Source organism: Salmo salar, chromosome ssa02, assembly GCF_905237065.1.
Source record: "Salmo salar chromosome ssa02, Ssal_v3.1, whole genome shotgun sequence".
Lineage (NCBI taxonomy): Eukaryota > Metazoa > Chordata > Actinopteri > Salmoniformes > Salmonidae > Salmo > Salmo salar.
This window is the reverse complement of record NC_059443.1, coordinates 150,385-165,826: the sequence shown is the minus strand read 5'-3', so window position 1 is coordinate 165,826 and position 15,442 is coordinate 150,385. Positions and strand designations below refer to the sequence as shown.

The 15,442-nt window shown below is 46.1% G+C and overlaps 1 protein-coding gene across 2 annotated transcripts; it reads left to right on the top strand.

Annotated features, from left to right (window-relative positions):
* The first annotated feature begins 3,519 nt into the window (after nucleotides 1-3,519).
* On the top strand, nucleotides 3,520-14,936 carry LOC123727344 (E3 SUMO-protein ligase NSE2). 2 transcript variants are annotated; one of them, XM_045696303.1, is made up of 8 exons: nucleotides 3,520-3,782; nucleotides 5,281-5,396; nucleotides 5,482-5,621; nucleotides 7,461-7,573; nucleotides 10,119-10,272; nucleotides 10,399-10,493; nucleotides 13,311-13,417; nucleotides 14,588-14,936. In XM_045696303.1, the coding sequence occupies exons 2-8, from the start codon at nucleotides 5,374-5,376 to the stop codon at nucleotides 14,676-14,678; spliced, it is 723 nt and encodes a 240-aa protein (XP_045552259.1). In that variant the 5' UTR covers nucleotides 3,520-3,782; nucleotides 5,281-5,373; the 3' UTR covers nucleotides 14,679-14,936. The 2 variants fall into 2 exon arrangements, with proteins under 2 accessions (XP_045552259.1, XP_045552266.1); XM_045696310.1 differs by lacking the exon at nucleotides 5,281-5,396 and having other exon boundaries at nucleotides 3,522-3,782.
* The last annotated feature ends 506 nt before the right edge of the window (nucleotides 14,937-15,442 follow it).

Below are 15,442 nucleotides of genomic sequence, written 5' to 3'. Positions count from 1 at the left end.
AATTTTCTTGATTTTTAATTTTTAATTTATTTCATATAACAGAACTTTTTAAAAACATTTTAAAATCCAAGCAATTTACAGTAGTTTGGGTGTCTTTTATTTTGAAGGAATGTCTGGCTGGACTTCCTCCTTCCTCAATGAGACTGGATTCATTGGTCCAGAAACTGCCGGACGACATGAGCAGGTGTTGCATTGACCAATGGTTGCGTGCCACGTCATAGACTGAGCCGCCGGGCACAAGATGACTATATCAGATGATGTGGTTAGCTGATATGTTAACTACCTATCCAGGTATCAGATGATGTGGTTAGCTGATATGTTAACTACCTATCCAGGTATCAGATGATATGTTAACTACCTATCCAGGTATCAGATGATGTGGTTAGCTGATACCTTAACTACCTATCCAGGTATCAGATGATGTGGTTAACTACCTATCCAGGTATCAGATGATGTGGTTAGCTGATATGTTAACTACCTATCCAGGTATCAGATGATGTGGTTAGCTGATATGTTAACTACCTATCCAGGTATCAGATGATGTGGTTAGCTGCTACGTTAACTACCTATCCAGGTATCAGATGATGTGGTTAGCTGATATGTTAACTACCTATCCAGGTATCAGATGATGTGGTTAGCTGATATGTTAACTACCTATCCAGGTATCAGATGATGTGGTTAGCTGATAGGTTAACTACCTATCCAGGCGTTGTAAGATCTGGCGTGCGTCTGCAACGTCTGAGCAGAGGAACACGACCAATGGTTGCGTGCCACATCATAAACTGTGCCGCCCGGCACCACATTGCTACATCATATAATGTGGGTCCTAATAGATTCCTAATCATACTATAGCTGGTGTGATACTCTGTATAATCTGTCTGACTGAACAGCGACTGCTTCAGGTATAATAGCTTCCTCCCCTTAATATGTACTGACAGCAGAGATAGTTTAGAATGACCTGCCAGCCAGAGATGTTTCTCTGCACCTGCACACACTGATCTCTCGCTCTGCCTCTCTCACGTTCCCGTCCTCTCTCTGCCTCTCTCATGCTCCCATCCTCTCTCATGCTCCCATCCTCTCTCTGCCTTTCATGCTCCCATCCTCTCTCTGCCTCTCATGCTCCCATCCTCTCTCATGCTCCCATCCTCTCTCTCTGCCTCTCATGCTCCCATCCTCTCTCTGCCTCTCATGCTCCCATCCTCTCTCATGCTCCCATCCTCTCTCTCTCCTCTCATGCTCCCATCCTCTCTCTGCCTCTCATGCTCCCATCCTCTCTCATGCTCCCATCCTCTCTCTCTCCTCTCATGCTCCTATCCTCTCTCTGCCTCTCTCATGCTCCCATCCTCTCTCTCTCCTCTCATGCTCCTATCCTCTCTCTGCCTCTCTCATGCTCCCATCCTCTCTCATGCTCCCATCCTCTCTGCCTATCATGCTCCCATCCTCTCTCTCTCATCTCATGCTCCCGTCCTTTCTTGCTCTCCTCTCACATGCTCCCATCCTCTCTCTCTCTCTCTCTCTCGCTCTCGCTCTCTCTCTCTCAATTTGCTTTATTGGCATGACGTAGCAATGTGAGAATCAAAAATGAGAATCAAAATTGTCAACGGGACAACAGTAACAACAATAACCAAGGGTTAAAATAACCATACATTCAACAATAACAACAAGCATAGAGGACATGTGCAGGTTGATTGGTCTGTCAACACTGCCTCATCTTATGGCAGGCAGCAATGTAGTGGGCCAACCCAAGCTTCTGCCCCCCAACAGGACGGGTAGCCTACTCTCATCAGAGAGGTCTTTGAAACCTTAAATAAGGGTTTCAAATTTCGGGAAATGACACTCAAATTGTTTTATATTTTTTACATTTTGTCAGGAAATGCAGCTCTGTCTCAGGTTCTGCTGTTGTGCAGTGGTTGCACAGCCTTTCCTTTACAGGGAGCCAGGTTTTCCTGTGTCTACCCTTCTCAATGGCAAGGCTGTGCTCACTGAGCCTGTACTTTGTCAAGGTTTTCTCTCTCTCTCTCTCTCTCTCTCTCTCTCTCTCTCTCTGCTTCTCTCTCTCTCTCTGCTTCTCTCTCTCTCTCTGCTTCTCTCTCTCTCTCTGCTTCTCTCTCTCTCTGTGCTTCTCTCTCTCTCTCTGCTTCTCTCTCTCTCTCTGCTTTCTCTCTCTCTCTGCTCTCTCTCTCTCTCTCTCTCTCTCTGCTTCTCACTCACTCTCTGCTTCTCTCTCTCTGCTTCTCTCTCTCTCTGCTTCCTCTCTCTCTGCTTCTCAATCTCTGCTCCTCTCTCTCTCTCTCTCTCTCTGCTTCTCTCTCTCTCTCTCTCTCTCTCTCTCTCTCTCTCTCTCTCTCTGCTTCTCTCTCTCCTCCGACAGAGAGCTTACACTAAGTCCAGGCTGATAGCAATGAACCTGCTGCTACACATTCTGTGACATGGCTGATTGCTAACCATGGTGCAGCGGTGTGTAGAGAAAGAGTGGGAGGACTTGCCTGACACTTTCTGGATATCACTGCACCCCTTAATTCCAGCAACATTGATGAATATTGCTCTTTATTGTTATGAATCATTTTAGAATGTGCATCATGTATGGAGTTTGCGCTCTCTTTCTTTAAATCAATCCATTGCCAGCCACATCACAGCAAAATGTATGTTATATTTAGATACATTCTGGGGTGGCAGGTAACCTAGTGGTTAGAGCGTTGGGCCAGTAACCGAAAGGTCAGCTCGGGGATTCGATCCAGCAACAAGGTAAAAATCTGTCGTTCTGCCCCTGAACAAGGCAGTTAACCCACTGTTCCCCGGTAGGCCGTCATTGTAAATAAGAATTTGTTCTTAACTGACTTGCCTAGTTAAATAAAGGTTAAATAAATAAATATATAATAATAAAAAATCGAATGCAACAGTAACGACACATTATGTATAGATATACCATTTCTAGAAGTTATATTCCTCATCTTAACGATACATTATGTATAGATATACAATTTCTAGAAGTTATATTCCTCATCATTATGTATAGATATACCATTTCTAGAAGTTATATCCCTCATCTTAATGATACATTATGTATAGATATACCATTTCTAGAAGTCATATTCCTCATCTTAATTACACATTATGTATAGATATACAATTTCTAGAAGTTATATTCCTCATCTTAATGACACATTATGAGTTGAGAATTGGAAGGATGGCCTTGAGATTAGATCACATCGGTTAATGTAGCCCATCACAGGCCCCTGAGCCTGTCCAGGGAAGTATTTTGGAGTGGACTGTGATTGAATAAGTATAATTAATAAATATATCTGTTTTTTTTAGTTGACGTTTTTTATTTTGTATGATATCGTTTTCCCCGCTTTCCTGAAACGTTTTTGTCTGTTTGTTTGTTATTCAGTACCCCGTCCAGCTGGTGGCGGTAATGCACCATTAACATTAGATGCCAACCGCCGTTAAACCCCGTCGAAGAAGAAGAAGGTCAGCCCGACTCAAGAGAAACCGGAAAAGGTAGCAACAACAAACTTTTTCCCGGTAATTTTATGCAGCTACTGTAGGGAGCTAAAGTTGTTTAGCGTTTTCTCTTATTTAGGCACCAACACATTAAAGAACACTTCTACAACTAGTTTATCCCATCCCAGTGGGGAAAGTCGTGAGGTTAGCAAGCTATTTATTGGCATGCTTGCTTAGCCATAGTTAGTGATTTTAACGTAACGTTAGCCGGCTAGCCAGATATCAACATACATAGCTAGTCAGTGCACTTGTTGGTGATACGTGGATTCAACTTGAAGGTAGCTACAGATAACTTGTTTTGTGACCGTATGCAGGTTATTATTACAACCTTGCTCTAACGTTAACTCAACTAATCAAGGTCTCGGTGAGCAACTGAATCAGGTGTTTTTTGAGCAGGGCTGGAACAAAAACCTGCACACCAGTTCTCCTGGGGTTAGGGTTTGACATCCTGGCATCTGCTCCAATATACCGAGGGTGGCTTGATCCATTATAACTAGGACCCTGTGTTTTGGTTAATCATGTTGATCCATTATAACTAGGTCCCTGTGTTTTGGTTGATTCATTATAACTAGGTCCCTGTGTTTTGGTTAATCATGTTGATTCATTATAACTAGGTCCCTGTGTTTTGGTTGTTTCATTATAACTAGGTCCCTGTGTTTTGGTTGATTCATTATAACTAGGTCCCTGTGTTTTGGTTAATCATGTTGATTCATTATAACTAGGTCCCTGTGTTTTGGTTGATCCATTATAACTAGGTCCCTGTGTTTTGGTTAATCATGTTGATTCATTATAACTAGGTCCCTGTGTTTTGGTTGATTCATTATAACTAGGTCCCTGTGTTTTGGTTGATTCATTATAACTAGGTCCCTGTGTTTTGGTTGATTCATTATAACTAGGACCCTGTGTTTTGGTTGATTCATTATAACTAGGTCCCTGTGTTTTGGTTGATCCATTATAACTAGGTCCCTGTGTTTTGGTTGATCCATTATAACTAGGTCCCTGTGTTTTGGTTGATTCATTATAACTAGGTCCCTGTGTTTTGGTTGATCCATTATAACTAGGTCCCTGTGTTTTGGTTAATCATGTTGATTCATTATAACCAGGTCCCTGTGTTTTGGTTGATTCATTATAACTAGGTCCCTGTGTTTTGGTTAATCATGTTGATTCATTATAACTAGGACCCTGTGTTTTGGTTAATCATGTTGATTCATTATAACTAGGTCCCTGTGTTTTGGTTAATCATGTTGATTCATTATAACTAGGACCCTGTGTTTTGGTTAATCATGTTGATTCATTATAACTAGGACCCTGTGTTTTGGTTAATCATGTTGATTCATTATAACTAGGACCCTGTGTTTTGGTTAATCATGTTGATTCATTATAACTAGGACCCTGTGTTTTGGTTAATCATGTTGATTCATTATAACCAGGTCCCTGTGTTTTGGTTAATCATGTTGATCCATTATAACTAGGACCCTGTGTTTTGGTTAATCATGTTGATTCATTATAACTAGGTCCCTGTGTTTTGGTTAATCATGTTGATTCATTATAACCAGGACCCTGTGTTTTGGTTGATTCATTATAACTAGGTCCCTGTGTTTTGGTTAATCATGTTGATTCATTATAACTAGTTCCCTGTGTTTTGGTTAATCATGTTGATCCATTATAACCAGGTCCCTGTGTTTTGGTTAATCATGTTGATTCATTATAACCAGGTCCCTGTGTTTTGGTTAATCATGTCACATGACCTGGAATTTAACATTTTTTTATTTCAAGCCTTTTCTAGGAATTTGAATTAGAACAAAAATGAAAGCAGTTATCTGAGGATGTTGTTGGACCATCTGACATGAAAAGAAAGAAGGCCGTTTGATGAAAAATCTTTTAAATAAAAGGTTAAAACCCATGTCATGTGACAAAACACGATTAACCAAAAACACAGGGCCCTAATATTATAACAACTTGCATGTCTTGTTTCAGATACTTTCTTGTTTTAGATGTCAACATGTCCTTGAGTACAGTCCACTCCACACTGTCTAGTCTGAAAACATGCCAGACAGATATTGGAACAGGGATGGACATTGTGACAGACGTTGCTCTGGACGTGGCAGAAACAGCAGGTAAGTTAATAGCACATCTCTATCAGAGAGACACTTTACTGTGCTGATAATATCTTTGTCGAATCCTTCTCACTGGACAGGCTCTTTGTGTATCTAGTCAATGGGACTGGCTGATGGCTGACTGGCTGACTGGCTGGCTGGCTGGCTGGCTGGCTGGCTGACTGACTGACTGACGTAACTAGGATGTGGAACGGTACACACAAGGATGTAACTAGGATGTGGAACGGTACACACAAGGATGTAACTAGGAAGTGGAACGGTACACACAAGGATGTAACTAGGATGTGGAACGGTACACACAAGGATGTAACTAGGAAGTGGAACGGTACACACAAGGATGTAACTAGGAAGTGGAACGGTACACACAAGGATGTAACTAGGAAGTGGAACGGTACACACAAGGATGTAACTAGGAAGTGGAACGGTACACACAAGGATGTAACTCAGGAAGTGGAACGGTACACACAAGGATGTAACTAGGAAGTGGAACGGTACACACAAGGATGTAACTAGGAAGTGGAACGGTACACACAAGGATGTAACTAGGAAGTGGAACGGTACACACAAGGATGTAACTAGGAAGTGGAACGGTACACACAAGGATGTAACTAGGAAGTGGAACGGTACACACAAGGATGTAACTAGGATGTGGAACGGTACACACAAGGATGTAACTAGGAAGTGGAACGGTACACACAAGGATGTAACTAGGAAGTGGAACGGTACACACAAGGATGTAACTAGGAAGTGGAACGGTACACACAAGGATGTAACTAGGAAGTGGAACGGTACACACAAGGATGTAACTAGGAAGTGGAACGGTACACACAAGGATGTAACTAGGAAGTGGAACGGTACACACAAGGATGTAACTAGGAAGTGGAACGGTACACACAAGGATGTAACTAGGAAGTGGAACGGTACACACAAGGATGTAACTAGGAAGTGGAACGGTACACACAAGGATGTAACTAGGAAGTGGAACGGTACACACAAGGATGTAACTAGGAAGTGGAACGGTACACACAAGGATGTAACTAGGAAGTGGAACGGTACACACAAGGATGTAACTTCAGGATTTTGGGAACTGGTCAGCCGTGCAAGTATATTGATATTTTTACTAATCCAGGTCAAAAATCTGTGTCATGTGGTATTTGAAAATATTAAATCTCGCTAGCCAGCGGGCTAGTCGGATGCATTTTCTACTAGCTCGGTCTGAAAAGCACTAGCCAGCGGGCTAGTCGGATGCATTTTCTACTAGCTCGGTCTGAAAAGCACTAGCCAGCGGGCTAGTCGGATGCATTTTCTACTAGCTCGGTCTGAAAAGCACTAGCCAGCGGGCTAGTCGGATGCATTTTCTACTAGCTCGGTCTGAAAAGCACTAGCCAGCGGGCTAGTCGGACGCATTTTCTACTAGCTCGGTCTGGAAAGCACTAGTCAGCGGGCTAGTTGGACGCATTTTCTACTAGCTCGGTCTGAAAAGCACTAGCCAGCGGGCTAGTTGGACGCATTTTCTACTAGCTCGGTCTGAAAAGCACTAGCCAGCGGGCTAGTTGGATGCATTTTCTACTAGCTCGGTCTGAGAAGCACTAGCCAGCAGGATACCTTAATTTTCATCCCTGTGTACACAGCTGTCAATCTCCCATACAATTGTCCAGTTCAAGTACTTTAACAATAATTGAGTTGTGAGTATAGCATTCCAGTTTGGGGTTTTCTAATTTCTACAAAGAACAGAGAAGACGGAGAGCTATGGCATTCTATCATTTGGAAGCTTGTGTCCCCATAACCAACAGTATACAAGATATGAATTATTTTGTATTATTATTATTATTGTTCCAGGAAGTGAGAATGATGCAGTCCTGAAGAAGCTGGAGTTGATGATGCTGGAGTGTGCCAAACTGGACCAGGAGATCAACTGCTTCGTCGATGTGGTGAACTGTGTCACTGCGGAGGTGAGGTGGTGAACTGTGTCACTGCGGAGATGAGGTGGTGAACTGTGTCACTGCGGAGGTGAGGTGGTGAACTGTGTCACTGCGGAGGTGAGGTGGTGAACTGTGTCACTGCGGAGGTGAGGTGGTGAACTGTGTCACTGCAGAGGTGAGGTGGTGAACTGTGTCACTGCGGAGGTGAGGTGGTGAACTGTGTCACTGCGGAGGTGAGGTGGTGAACTGTGTCACTGCGGAGGTGAGGTGGTGAACTGTGTCACTGCGGAGGTGAGGTGGTGAACTGTGTCACTGCAGAGGTGAGGTGGTGAACTGTGTCACTGCGGAGGTGAGGTGGTGAACTGTGTCACTGCGGAGGTGAGGTGGTGAACTGTGTCACTGCGGAGGTGAGGTGGTGAACTGTGTCACTGCGGAGGTGAGGTGGTGAACTGTGTCACTGCGGAGGTGAGGTGGTGAACTGTGTCACTGCGGAGGTGAGGTGGTGAACTGTGTCACTGCGGAGGTGAGGTGGTGAACTGTGTCACTGCGGAGGTGAGGTGGTGAACTGTGTCACTGCGGAGGTGAGGTGGTGAACTGTGTCACTGCGGAGGTGAGGTGGTGAACTGTCACTGCGGAGATGAGGTGGTGAACTGTGTCACTGCGGAGGTGAGGTGGTGAACTGTGTCACTGCAGAGGTCGAAGTTGTCCTTCATCGTGACCGATTTCTCCCATCGGATGGATTCTGGAGATGTCGTTTTGGAGATCAGTGTGTAGTCTACTGTAGCTGTTGGATAAGTACATCAAATCCTCTACGTTATCACTCAGAATGTCACTTTCCAGTGATACTAGTCCTGTAATGGTGTTATTAAACTAAACCAGACATCTAACTAGTCCTGTAATGGTGTTATTAAACTAAACCAGACATCTAACTAGTCCTGTAATGGTGTTATTAAACTAAACCAGACATCTAACTAGTCCTGTAATGGTGTTATTAAACTAAACCAGACATCTAACTAGTCCTGTAATGGTGTTATTAAACTAAACCAGACATCTAACTAGTCCTGTAATGGTGTTATTAAACTAAACCAGACATCTAACTAGTCCTGTAATGGTGTTATTAAACTAAACCAGACATCTAACTAGTCCTGTAATGGTGTTATTAAACTAAACCAGACATCTAACTAGTCCTGTAATGGTGTTATTAAACTAAACCAGACATCTAACTAGTCCTGTAATGGTGTTATTAAACTAAACCAGACATCTAACTAGTCCTGTAATGGTGTTATTAAACTAAACCAGACATCTAACTAGTCCTGTAATGGTGTTATTAAACTAAACCAGACATCTAACTAGTCCTGTAATGGTGTTATTAAACTAAACCAGACATCTAACTAGTCCTGTAATGGTGTTATTAAACTAAACCAGACATCTAACTAGTCCTGTAATGGTGTTATTATACTAAACCAGACATCTAACTAGTCCTGTAATGGTGTTATTAAACTAAACCAGACATATAACTAAACCAGACATCTAACTAGTCCTGTAATGGTGTTATTAAACTAAACCAGACATCTAACTAGTCCTGTAATGGTGTTATTATACTAAACCAGACAAGCCCATAGAACAATGTAGTAATAAATACATTTGTTACATTTCTTTAAAAAATGTCATTGCATAATACCTGTTAGCAAAGGTGTCAGCTAGAGATGCCGTGCAGGAGCATGCTGGGATTTGTAGTTTTGCATGTCTACTTTGATGCTAATTAGCATTTTCAAATCTGAGACTAAATAGAGCCAAATATATTGATAAAAGTCACCTTGTCCTAGAGAGATTTACACGGTTATCAAAACGTCACGCCGGGGTAAACCTACACCAAACACAGCCCTTATTTTAAATGTTTCTAAAACTCCCTATGGGGAAAAATGTATGGTGGGAAAACGATTGGAACCATTTCCCTGTTTGAACGCTAGGTTTTCTGGGTATTATGACACCTCCACGGTGGAGCTCTATAACACCCAGGTCGAATTCCTTTGGCACCAAACGTATCAGAGCCGTCTGAAACAGGGAGGGACTAACTGATCATGTCCAATGTGAAACTCTTAGTTTTAATTTCCATTGCTAAGCTTTTTGCTACGCTGTGCACTAATGAATATGACCCTGATTCAACTAATCAACAGCTTGATGATTATATGCTGATTGGCTCCTGCCCACCAGCTGAGGAACCAGGAGGTTAGGGTTAACTCACCTGTCTGCCCCCTGCACCTGTCTGCTGCCCCCAGAGCACCTGTCTGCTGCCCCCAGCAGCACCTGTCTGCTGCCCCCAGCAGCACCTGTCTGCTGCCCCCAGAGCACCTGTCTGCTGCCCCCAGCAGCACCTGTCTGCTGCCCCCAGAGCACCTGTCTGCTGCCCCCAGAGCACCTGTCTGCTGCCCCCAGAGCACCTGTCTGCTGCCCCCAGCTGCCCCCAGCAGCACCTGTCTGCTGCCCCCAGCAGCACCTGTCTGCTGCCCCCAGCAGCACCTGTCTGCTGCCCCCAGCAGCACCTGTCTGATGATACCTGTCTCCTGTTCTCCAGGTGAGGAACCAGGAGCCCGAGGCCATGTTCAGACTGAAGTCTCTGGTGAAGGACAAGTTCACTGAGAGACACAGCAGACTGTCTGAGGGAGAGATACAGAACCACGGCAAGATGGTCAGCTTTAAGGAGAACGTCACAAACGCACTCAAAACGGGTGAGGCACACACACACACACACACACACACACACACACACAAGTTGTATGTAGACTAGAGACTAGCAGCATGTCCCACATGGTGACTGGTAAACCTGTCTTGTGTGTATGTTCTGTCTCCATCAGTGAACCCCGACGCAGCAGAGAATATGGAGGAGGAGCTGGATGAGGACATTGCTGTGACGCAGAGTGAGGTTAACTTCACCTGTCCCCTCACTCAGGTTGGTCTCTACTCCTCCTGTCAGTAGGTAACCTGTCCCCTCATTCAGGTTGGTCTCTACTCCTCCTGTCAGTAGGTAACCTGTCCCCTCACTCAGGTTGGTCTCTACTCCTCCTGTCAGTAGGTAACCTGTCCCCTCACTCAGGTTGGTCTCTACTCCTCCTGTCAGTAGGTAACCTGTCCCCTCACTCAGGTTGGTCTCTACTCCTCCTGTCAGTAGGTAACCTGTCCCCTCACTCAGGTTGGTCCCTACTCCTCCTGTCAGTAGGTAACCTGTCCCCTCACTCAGGTTGGTCTCTACTCCTCCTGTCGGTAGGTAACCTGTCCCCTCACTCAGGTTGGTCTCTACTCCTCCTGTCAGTAGGTAACCTGTCCCCTCACTCAGGTTGGTCTCTACTCCTCCTGTCAGTAGCTAACCTGTCCCCTCACTCAGGTTGGTCTTACTCCTCCTGTCAGTAGGTAACCTGTCCCCTCACTCAGGTTGGTCTCTACTCCTCCTGTCAGTAGGTAACCTGTCCCCTCACTCAGGTTGGTCTCTACTCCTCCTGTCAGTAGGTAACCTGTCCCCTCACTCAGGTTGGTCTCTACTCCTCCTGTCGGTAGGTAACCTGTCCCCTCACTCAGGTTGGTCTCTACTCCTCCTGTCAGTAGGTAACCTGTCCCCTCACTCAGGTTGGTCTCTACTCCTCCTGTCAGTAGGTAACCTGTCCCCTCACTCAGGTTGGTCTCTACTCCTCCTGTCAGTAGGTAACCTGTCCCCTCACTCAGGTTGGTCTCTACTCCTCCTGTCAGTAGGTAACCTGTCCCCTCACTCAGGTTGGTCTCTACTCCTCCTGTCAGTAGGTAACCTGTCCCCTCACTCAGGTTGGTCTCTACTCCTCCTGTCAGTAGGTAACCTGTCCCCTCACTCAGGTTGGTCTCTACTCCTCCTGTCAGTAGGTAACCTGTCCCCTCACTCAGGTTGGTCTCTACTCCTCCTGTCAGTAGGTAACCTGTCCCCTCACTCAGGTTGGTCTCTACTCCTCCTGTCAGTAGGTAACCTGTCCCCTCACTCAGGTTGGTCTCTACTCCTCCTGTCAGTAGGTAACCTGTCCCCTCACTCAGGTTGGTCTCTCTCCTCCTGTCAGTAGGTAACCTGTCCCCTCACTCAGGTTGGTCTCTACTCCTCCTGTCAGTAGGTAACCTGTCCCCTCACTCAGGTTGGTCTCTACTCCTCCTGTCAGTAGGTAACCTGTCCCCTCACTCAGGTTGGTCTCTACTCCTCCTGTCAGTAGGTAACCTGTCCCCTCACTCAGGTTGGTCTCTACTCCTCCTGTCAGTAGGTAACCTGTCCCCTCACTCAGGTTGGTCTCTACTCCTCCTGTCAGTAGGTAACCTGTCCCCTCACTCAGGTTGGTCTCTACTCCTCCTGTCAGTAGGTAACCTGTCCCCTCACTCAGGTTGGTCTCTACTCCTCCTGTCAGTAGGTAACCTGTCCCCTCACTCAGGTTGGTCTCTACTCCTCCTGTCAGTAGGTAACCTGTCCCCTCACTCAGGTTGGTCTCTACTCCTCCTGTCAGTAGGTAACCTGTCCCCTCACTCAGGTTGGTCTCTACTCCTCCTGTCAGTAGGTAACCTGTCCCCTCACTCAGGTTGGTCTCTACTCCTCCTGTCAGTAGGTAACCTGTCCCCTCACTCAGGTTGGTCTCTACTCCTCCTGTCAGTAGGTAACCTGTCCCCTCACTCAGGTTGGTCTCTACTCCTCCTGTCAGTAGGTAACCTGTCCCCTCACTCAGGTTGGTCTCTACTCCTCCTGTCAGTAGGTAACCTGTCCCCTCACTCAGGTTGGTCTCTACTCCTCCTGTCAGTAGGTAACCTGTCCCCTCACTCAGGTTGGTCTCTACTCCTCCTGTCAGTAGGTAACCTGTCCCCTCACTCAGGTTGGTCTCTGCTCCTCCTGTCAGTAGGTAACCTGTCCCCTCACTCAGGTTGGTCTCTACTCCTCCTGTCAGTAGGTAACCTGTCCCCTCACTCAGGTTGGTCTCTACTCCTCCTGTCAGTAGGTAACCTGTCCCCTCACTCAGGTTGGTCTCTACTCCTCCTGTCAGTAGGTAACCTGTCCCCTCACTCAGGTTGGTCTCTACTCCTCCTGTCAGTAGGTAACCTGTCCCCTCACTCAGGTTGGTCTCTACTCCTCCTGTCAGTAGGTAACCTGTCCCCTCACTCAGGTTGGTCTCTACTCCTCCTGTCAGTAGGTAACCTGTCCCCTCACTCAGGTTGGTCTCTACTCCTCCTGTCAGTAGGTAACCTGTCCCCTCACTCAGGTTGGTCTCTACTCCTCCTGTCAGTAGGTAACCTGTCCCCTCACTCAGGTTGGTCTCTGCTCCTCCTGTCAGTAGGTAACCTGTCCCCTCACTCAGGTTGGTCTCTACTCCTCCTGTCAGTAGGTAACCTGTCCCCTCACTCAGGTTGGTCTCTACTCCTCCTGTCAGTAGGTAACCTGTCCCCTCACTCAGGTTGGTCTCTCCTCCTCCTGTCAGTAGGTAACCTGTCCCCTCACTCAGGTTGGTCTCTACTCCTCCTGTCAGTAGGTAACCTGTCCCCTCACTCAGGTTGGTCTCTACTCCTCCTGTCAGTGTTGTTACTGTGTAGGTCTTGACTTGTCATCTGACAACCTCCATTTCACTTGAATGTGGTTGTTGTCTTGTGTTTTTCCCATTTCACTATTTCATAATGAGTATGTTTGGTATTTCTTTACCACTGTAAACTAAACTGCCCGGCAACAGGACCATAAAGCGTTCCAGTCTGGTTTTGTCCATGTTGTTGTGTGTCCCTGCAGGTGGAGATGGTGAACCCAATGAAGAACAAGAAGTGTAACCACCACTACGACCGGGACGCCATTATGGGGATGATCAAGGCCAGGCAAAACCAGAAGAAGAAGCTACGGTGAGACGTGACGCTCCTATTGGCTGGTTTAGTCATTTCATTTACACTACATCTGTTGTCTTGAGTCTGTCCTGCCCCTGTTGCTATAGCACCTTGTCATTCAGGATGTGATGTCGTCTCTCTGTCCTGCCCCTGTTGCTATAGCACCTTGTCAATCAGGATGTGATGTCGTCTCTCTGTCCTGCCCCTGTTGCTATAGCACCTTGTCAATCAGGATGTGATGTCATCTCTCTGTCCTTTGTTTTACCCCTGTTGCTATAGCACCTTGTCAATCAGGATGTGATGTCATCTCTCTGTCCTTATGTTTACCCCTGTTGCTATAGCACCTTGTCAATCAGGATGTGATGTCGTCTCTCCGTCCTCTCACCTTGTTTTACCCCTGTTGCTATAGCACCTTGTCAATCAGGATGTGATGTCATCTCTCTGTCCTCTCACCTTGTTTTACCCCTGTTGCTATAGCACCTTGTCAATCAGGATGTGATGTCATCTCTCTGTCCTCTCTACCTTGTTTTACCCCTGTTGCTATAGCACCTTGTCAATCAGGATGTGATGTCATCTCTCTGTCCTGCCCCTGTTGCTATAGCACCTTGTCAATCAGGATGTGATGTCATCTCTCTGTTTCTCACCTTGTTTTACCCCTGTTGCTATAGCACCTTGTCAATCAGGATGTGATGTCATCTCTCTGTCCTACCCCTGTTGCTATAGCACCTTGTCAATCAGGATGTGATGTCATCTCTCTGTCCTCTCACCTTGTTTTACCCCTGTTGCTATAGCACCTTGTCAATCAGGATGTGATGTCATCTCTCTGTCCTCTCACCTTGTTTTACCCCTGTTGCTATAGCACCTTGTCAATCAGGATGTGATGTCATCTCTCTGTCCTCTCACCTTGTTTTACCCCTGTTGCTATAGCACCTTGTCATTCAGGATGTGATGTCATCTCTCTGTCCTCTCACCTTGTTTTACCCCTGTTGCTATAGCACCTTGTCAATCAGGATGTGATGTCATCTCTCTGTCTCTCACCTTGTTTTACCCCTGTTGCTATAGCACCTTGTCAATCAGGATGTGATGTCGTCTCTCCGTCCTCTCTACCTTGTTTTACACTTAAAACAACTGTTGCAGTAAAACATCAGATTGATTGATTAGCATAATATGGCTTTCTCCGTCCCACAGCTGTCCGGTGGTTGGCTGTGGCAACACGGACGTGAAGCAGGGAGACCTGATCTTAGATCAGATTATGAAGAGACAGATACAGAAGAGGTAGACTACCAAGGCATCATTCTGGGATACGCCAACTCATCAATCCTGACAATAATAATTTGACTTTTTAATTCATTGAGGGAAAAAACATGACTTGTTGTTGTTGTTGTGACCAAATGTTATCTTGCTGCCGTGTCTGATCGTATTTGTTCATCACAGAATTGTGGTATTCTGAAGTTTTCTGTAACAAAAACCTTTCTTTATTTATACTTAAGGGATTCATCTGTTTCAGTCAGTTAAATAAAGGTTTTGATACAATTTACCTATTAATGAAGTTATTGGATGCACTTCAGAGAACAGTGGGGGCGGCAGGCAGGTAACCTAGTGGTTAGAGGGGGGAGGCAGGTAGCCTAGTGGTTAGAGGGCGGCAGGCAGGTAACCTAGTGGTTAGAGGGGGGAGGCAGGTAGCCTAGTGGTTAGAGGGGGAGGCAGGTAGCCTAGTGGTTAGAGGGGGAGGCAGGTAGCCTAGCGGTTAGAGGGGGGAGGCAGGTAACCTAGTGGTTAGAGGGGGAGGCAGGTAGCCTAGCGGTTAGAGGGGGGGAGGCAGGTAGCCTAGCGGTTAGAGGGGGGAGGCAGGTAGCCTAGTGGTTAGAGGGGGGAGGCAGGTAGCCTAGCGGTTAGAGTGGGGGAGGCAGGTAGCCTAGCGGTTAGAGGGGGGAGGCAGGTAGCCTAGCGGTTAGAGGGGGGAGGCAGGTAGCCTAGCGGTTAGAGGGGGACGGCAGGTAGCCTAGCGGTTAGAGGGGGAGGCAGGTAGCCTAGTGGTTAGAG